The 7,070-nt window shown below is 54.6% G+C and overlaps 1 protein-coding gene across 1 annotated transcript in view; it reads right to left on the bottom strand.

Annotated features, from left to right (window-relative positions):
* Tvp23a (trans-golgi network vesicle protein 23 homolog A (S. cerevisiae)) overlaps positions 1 to 6,829 on the bottom strand; it is a 22,655-nt gene extending 15,826 nt beyond the window's left edge. Inside the window, exons 1-3 of the mRNA XM_013011212.1 lie at positions 6,772 to 6,829; positions 6,519 to 6,604; positions 138 to 350 (exon numbers count right to left, since the gene is read on the bottom strand). Coding sequence (XP_012866666.1) covers positions 138 to 350; positions 6,519 to 6,604; positions 6,772 to 6,829 — 357 coding nt within the window. The remainder of the gene's footprint in view (positions 1 to 137; positions 351 to 6,518; positions 6,605 to 6,771) is intronic.
* Between the last annotated feature and the right edge of the window lie 241 nt (positions 6,830 to 7,070).

Genomic DNA, 7,070 nt, shown 5'->3' with positions numbered 1-7,070 from the left:
CTGAAAATCACCGGCTGCTGCCGGGGTCCAGTCGGGGCGGGCAGGCGGGAAACATCCCTCGGAAGCCCCGCGTGGGGTCAACGGACATTGTCGCCTTCTACACTCGGGGTCACTCCCCCCCACAGGAGGGCCGGGACCTGGGGTGCAGAGATGGTCAGGTGCAGGGGTCGGCCGAGCCCTGGAGCTCGGCTATTGGTCCTGGAGCCGGCCGCGTCATCTGTTGCCAGGTAGAGTTCAGGCATGACGTCATTGGCTGCCAGGTAGCAGTCGGGCGTGACGTCATTGGTTGCCAGGTAGGGTTGGGCCTCTCTCCAGGGGGTCCCCAGGAGGCGGCGTGGGAAGGGGCCGGGCTTGGGAGCGGAGGGTCATGGGAGATACCGACCACCCCCTGCCACCCCGTGCTCCCCGGCCCAGCTCTGCCGCCCCCCCCCCACCTCCCGCAGCCCAGCTCCCGCCCGGGCTCCAAGGCCTAGGCAGATGCTCAATGGATGGTCTTTAGGCCTCGGTGTCTGCAGTCAGGGCCTGGCTGGGAACAGGGCAAGGTGGCCGGCCTTTGCAGGGGGCAGCTCCGGGGAGGGGGACCCCAGCCCCTGCCCGCCCCTGCCAAGGATGGCGGGAAAACACCTGTTAAACTCCCTGCTTGGGGTGGGGGGGAGGGAATGGCCTGAAATGTGAGGAAGCTGGGCCGGGCGGGGGTGGTTCTGTGCCTATGAACGGACAAGACGCCTTTCTGTTTTGAACTATTTTATTTATTTGTTTATTTATGTATCTACCGGAGCCAGGCTGGCCTCAAACTTGCTAGCCTCCTGCCTCCACCTCCTGGGTGGCTCGGATTACAGGCACGCACCACCACACCAGGCAGCAAGCGGCTTTATCCAGTGTCCCCTCAGATCATCCCCCTGATGGTCGCATCGACGTTTTGATTTTTCCCCGTTAGTCTTTAAAGTGCTCTTCTCTCAGTGTTCTTCCCTCCCATCCAGGGACTCTGGATCCGTTTGTCCTCTGAGTCCCCCACTCCCCCATCCACTCCCGTTCTCAGGATAGCATCCTTGCTATGAGATTTGAGGGTCTGGCCTTGAATCCCACCACAACCCCAGGCCTGCCAGGTACTGGAAAGGCAGGAAAACAGGAAGGCCGGAGCCTTATCTGCCCGCTGCACTGACTGCATGGCAGCCATTGGCCCAGAGCTCCTGCGTGAACACAGCCCTTTCTTTCCGCCAGGTCTGAACTCTCTGCTCTGCATAGGTTGAGCCGGGTGCCTGGGCATGTGCACGGATGAGAGGAAGCCTGGGTCTCTGACTTCTACAGGTGTTTTCCCTGGTGTGTGTGTGTGTGTGTATGTGTGTCTGGGTCTGGGTGTGTCTATGTGTGTCTGTATGTCTGTGTCTGTGTCTGTGTGCATGCTCATGTGCATGCCAGTACTGGAATTTGAACTCAGGAAGGCTGACTTTCTACCACTTGAGCCACAGCTCTACTTCCTGCTGCTGCTGCTGCTGCTGCTCCTCCTCTGCCGCCTCCTCCTCCTTCTTCTTCTTCTTCTTCTTCTTCTTCTTCTTCTTCTTCTTCTTCTTCTTCTTCTTCTTCTTCTTCTCCTTCTTCTCCTTTTTCTTCTTCTTCTCCTTCTTCTTGTTAATTGGAAGTTAGGAGTCTCATGGACTTTCCTGCCCAGGCTAACTTTGACCCTGATCCTCAAACCTCAGCTTCCAAGATAGCAAGGATTTCAGGTGTAAGCCACCAGTGCATGGCCCTGCAGGTGGTTTTGTTTGCTGCTGTTGTTTGTTTGTTTGTTTCCATCATTCCTCTCCCATCGGGATGCGCGAGGCTGTGGCAGGCGGATTCTGCCCATTCTCAAACATACCTTCCTCAGGGCCTTTGCAGAGCCCTTCATCCATGCTCCCCACCACACATACAGTGTTCCTTCCTGGGAACGCAAGGCTCAGGGTGTGAGACGTCTCTGTCCTGGCTTGGCAGGGGTGTCACCTCCATCCTGCCTGGTCTGGAAATGGGACACAACTCAAGGTGTGATCCCTGGTGGGTCATTTTTCTGCCTGACCTGAAAGTCCTACAGCTTATCTGCCCCATGGCTGCCTCTCAACTATAATTTCCTACAGGTCACAGTCCACCCTGGACAGGGTGGTATGAGAGAGAGAGAGAGAGAGAGGTCTTCCACTTGAGCCTCTCTCCCTTCTCTCTCTCTTTCTCTCTCTTTCTCACACACACACACACACACACACACACACACACACACACATCAGCTCAGCCCCCCCCCCCTCTGCCTTTGCATGGTAGGTCCAAGCCCAGAGCAGCTGCTACAAGAGAAGCTGACCCTTGGCCACTATGGGAGGCTACATCGGATCAAGCCTTCTGAAGCCAGGCCAGCAGGTGCAGGTCTGCACTAGCCTAGAAGAGGGAGCACGGGCCACCTCTGGCTCCTTGTCTTGGCAGAGGAGAGTCACCATTTACAGGAAATAGCTGCTCTTAGGAGAAAGGGCGGCTGGCCGCTGGCCAGGTCCTGGCCCTTGTCCAGAGGGTGAGGAAGCCTCAGGCCTCTCTAAAAACAATCTCTTCGCCAGTAGCTTGACAATGCTCCTGCACAACGCCCAGCCAGGAGCATGTACACACACACTCTCTCTCTCAATCTCTCTCTCTCTCAAAACAAAACAAAACCCAAAGCAAAACAAAAGCCCAGCTGTTGATGAGCCATTTCCTTGCATCAGGAACTGAGGAACAGCCTGGCTCAAGTTCAAAGCTAGATCCATCTCTTCTCCCAGCGGGGAGAGCTTAAGCCAGTTGTCAGATCTCTCTGGGCTCCTGCGGGTGCTGTGGTAGAATAAACAAGTTTGTGTTTTGTCACGTGCTCAGAATATTTGTTGCAGGGAATATGTGCTTGCTAAAGTCGACCAGCCCAGGGCAGGGAACAGAGCACAGTTACCTGTTTTAAAGATGCGGTGACAGTGGCTCAAAGGCCCAAGCAGCCTCTGTCTGATGCGTGACTGAAGCTCAGTTGCAGGCCGGGTCTCCGGTCTCCTGTGTCTCTGCTCACTGCTGTCCCATAGCACAAATAGCCAGTGGCCCCAGCCAAGAGACTTGGCCACGAGCCATTCCCCCAGGTTAAGTCTGATCTCCTCAATCCTTTAAAACAACAAACAGCAAAACCAAGTTGGAGTCCATTGCCACTACTTACACATCAGATGTCAAGCTGGCTACCTCCAAAGGTCTTCATTCAAAACAATCAAAGGGTTGTACCCCGTGAGCGGGGTACATTTGAGTACAGGTGGCACCCCAGGATCATGGGCTGAAGATGCTCAGGGGACAGGCCCGGAGGTCATCGCCTGCTGCCAGCATCCAGAAGGAGAGACAATTTTAAGTCTCTGTGGCTGGATCTGCTCGGCCTGGGGGAGGGCTGGGGCCCAGCTTCTGGTCCACCCGAGAAATCCATCAGGACCTGGGTCTTGGAGGAGGGGCCCTTCCTAGCATGAATTCACTTTACTAGGTTTAACATCTACATGGCCCCCTATCTCTAAGTATAGTCTCATCCTAAGGAACTTTAACAAGATCGGAGGGAGCATAATTCAGGGTGTCTGGCAGACTCAGAGACCCCAATGGAGGTGCCCCCGAGGGAGCTAGAGTATTTATACTCTCTCCCCCACCCCATCAGTCATTATTGCTCAAGGGACACAGATGACTTCCTCAGTTCTTACACTCTGGGCATACTGACAAAACCCAGCATTGCTAGTCAGATTTGGCCATGCCTGCCTGCAATCCCAGCTACTTGAGAAAAAGAGACTGCAGGAAGATGGAGCGTTCAAGGCCAGCTGGAGGCATGGCTCAAACAATAACAGAGCATCTGCCTGCAAGCTAAAAACCTGGAAGGGTTCAAACTCTAGAAGAGAGAGCAAGAGAGAGCAAGTCAGCCCAGCCATGTTAGCAAAATCCTGACTCAGAAGTAAAGTACAAAGCCAGGCATGGAGTGCTGATGGCTGAAATCCTAGCTGTACTCAGGAAGCTGAGACCTGAGGATCACAGTTCTAAGCCAGCCTAGGCAGGAAAGCCCTTGAGACGCTTATCTCCAATTATCCACCAAAAAAAAAGCTGGAAGAGGAGCTGTGCCTCAAGTGCTGGAGCACTAGCCTTGACCGTGACAGTCCTGAGTTCAATCCCTAGGACTGACACAAAGAAAAAGGAAACAAAAGTAAAGTACAAAAGAGGGTGTGGCTTACAGTCAAGTGCTTATCAGCCTGCTCAAGCCTTGGGTTCAATCCCTAGGACTGCAAACAATCTACTAGGGTGGTACCCGTTTCTCTAGGGAAGGGACGTAGGCATTCTGGGAAGGCCTCACCAGAGCCCGGTGTGTGTGGAGACCAGCTGGGCACCCTGACTGATGCCAGGGGTATGGCAAAGCCCAGCCAATCTCTGCACTTGCCACGTGCTTGCTTGGCTCGGATAGGCCGGCCCCTCTTCTCCTTTTTCTCAATTGGTGGGGGGGGCGGGGGGGGCGCGGAAGGGTCATAGCAGCTGGGGCTGAAGCCCCAGGAGAAGAATAGAGACACTGCTATGTCTTGACTGTGGTCCCCCCAAAAGTTCTTGTGTTGCACACTGAATCCTGACTCATCTATCTGTTCACGGTTTGGGGAGGGTGTGTGTTAAGATCAGATGAGATCTTGCGATGATGACCAGGGGGACACTTGTGGCCTTACAAGAGAAAGTGAGGACCCCGAGCTGGCGGTGGCCATGCCGTGCCCTGGGCAAGATGGCGGCCCCTCGTATGATAAGCCACAGGCTTTTATTCTTCTCCAGTTATCTACTCTTGGGTTCTTAGTGGCCCCAAACATGAAGACTTCCCCCCAGTGTACCCTGAGCTAGCTGTCGATCAAGGGGTATCCTCAGGGGAGAAACAGGCCCCATCCCAACGCTGATACAGCGGTCTCCAGGGGTCTGGATCCCACAGCCATCCGCTGGGAGGCGGCAGGGTGGAATCCTCGGTGTGCTGAGCCACTCAGCAGCATGACCAAGGAAGCACAGGGAGGTGGCCGAGCTGGGACTTGAGTGGAGGTGTGTCTGAGCCCCGGGCCTGCACTTTCCCCTGAATCACAGAGGCCTCTACTGTGGGTCTGGGGGCCTCCACAGCAAGGAGACCCCATTGCAGGGGTGCTAGGCCAGACACTGCCCAATGTCATGCATGGTCGAGGATGTGGGTCCGCAGCCGCAGAGGGACCCGGCCCCGTGAAGGGAGCCGTGGAACATCCTCTGCCATCTGTCCAGCAGCCATGCCCATGCTAGCCATGAGGCAGCCTGGACGGGCTGTGAGAGGATGTTTCTAGAACTGCCTGGGAGGGCGAATGAGGGCAGAGATGTGCTCAGTGTGGACAAGCTAGGGCCCAGATGGTACAAAAAGGTGGAAGTTCTCTCCCTGCCATCCTCTCCCCCTTCTTCTGCCCATTGGGTGCCAGACAGCCTTTGGGCCTAGCATTTGCTAAGCAGGTGCTCTGCCACTGGGCCATGCCCACCCGAGCCACGCCCACCGGAGCCACGCCTCCTGTTTATATATATTATTGTTTTTATAGAGGTGGTATACAGAGGGATGACAGTTACATAATGAGTACTGTAATGAGTACATTTCTTTTTAGACAATGTCACCCCTTCCCTCTTTCTCTCCCGGTTTTTCCCTCCCATCCCCACCCACAAGTTGTAAAGTTTTTTTCAACATGGTAGCCAGTGAGTATTACTGCTACATTTGTTCACCCTTTGTAAGCTCCTTTTCAGTGGCTCCCCCCTTACCCTCCCAAAGATAAACCAACAAACAAGACGAAAGGAAAAGACAACAACAATAGCAGCAGCAACAACAACAACAAAGATCTCTTGTTTCCATTTCTTGGAGTTCTAAGTGGAGAAAAATATGAGTTTATATGATCAATTGCACATTGCTATTGAGCCTTCGTGATCGCTCCTAAGAATATCATCCTTTGGTCTAACTGTGCGAATGTCTAGAGACCTGTATAATTTACCACGTATATCCCAGTATATATGCCACCCAGTGTGTTTACTTGTAGATTTATAGGTACATACACAAAAGAGGGAAAGCATTTATTTTAATCCACAGCATTACACACGCACACACACACACACACACACACACACACACACACACACAAAGCCAGCACCCAGTTCACAAAACAAGCTGTATCCTCTAAGAGCCCCTGTCAAGGCCCCCACCTCCCTGATCTAGCAACCCAAGGCTCCGGGGCCTGAGCAAAGCCGAGCAAAACTGTCCTGATGCTGCTCAGATTCGGTCCATTTCTCAAGCGGGACTGGGCAGACAAGCTTCCGGAAGGAAGCAGCTCTCCACCTCATCTCCCAGGACCTTTTCCTGTCTCCCCACACTGGGGAGGAGGCAGAGAGGCCAGCCTCCGCTGGGCAGCCTCCAGGAGACACCACCCTGCAGGTCCTAGAAGGAGGAAGGCGCCCTGGTGGGGGGGGGGCTGGGGCTTCCTGCGCGCTTTCCCTTGCGTCTTTCTAACGTCTGGGAGTTTCAGGGGGTTTCCAGAGAGGCCGGGGAAGCATTTTCCAGAGTCCTTCCTTTTGGCTTTAGGCTCCTTCAAGTAGCCTGAAATTGAAAGCCAGACTGTGGGTGTAGGCCCAGACTTCCCCACTGGGATTTGGGCCAGGACACACACACACACACACACACACAGAAGAGCAGCTTGGCAAAGCCATCGCGTGACCCTCCAGGCCTGGGGGGGTGTGATGTAACTGACTGACACCAGAGCTCACCTGCACAGTCCGTGGCCTGAGACACAGCAGGGTGGGGGCGGGGATCCCGTGCTTCCATTGAACCTGGGACAGAAGCAGCAGGAAGGCCCCAGACCCACTGTCTGTCAGTGAGGGGCACGGCCTAGACCATGGAAGCCATGGAACATCAACCACCCAGCAAAGCCAAGAGTCAGTCTCTCTCTCTCTCCCCCCCCCTTCCTTCCTTCCTTTCTTTCTTTCCTCCTTCCTTCTTTCTTTCTTTGTCGGTTGTGGGGCTTGAACTCTGGGCCTGGGTGCTGTCCCTGTGCTCTTCAGCTCAA

This window comes from Dipodomys ordii, unplaced genomic scaffold (assembly GCF_000151885.1).
Source record: "Dipodomys ordii isolate 6190 unplaced genomic scaffold, Dord_2.0 Scaffold14, whole genome shotgun sequence".
Lineage (NCBI taxonomy): Eukaryota > Metazoa > Chordata > Mammalia > Rodentia > Heteromyidae > Dipodomys > Dipodomys ordii.
Note: the sequence above shows the minus strand (reverse complement) of the source record. Positions and strands in the feature narration are given on the sequence as shown.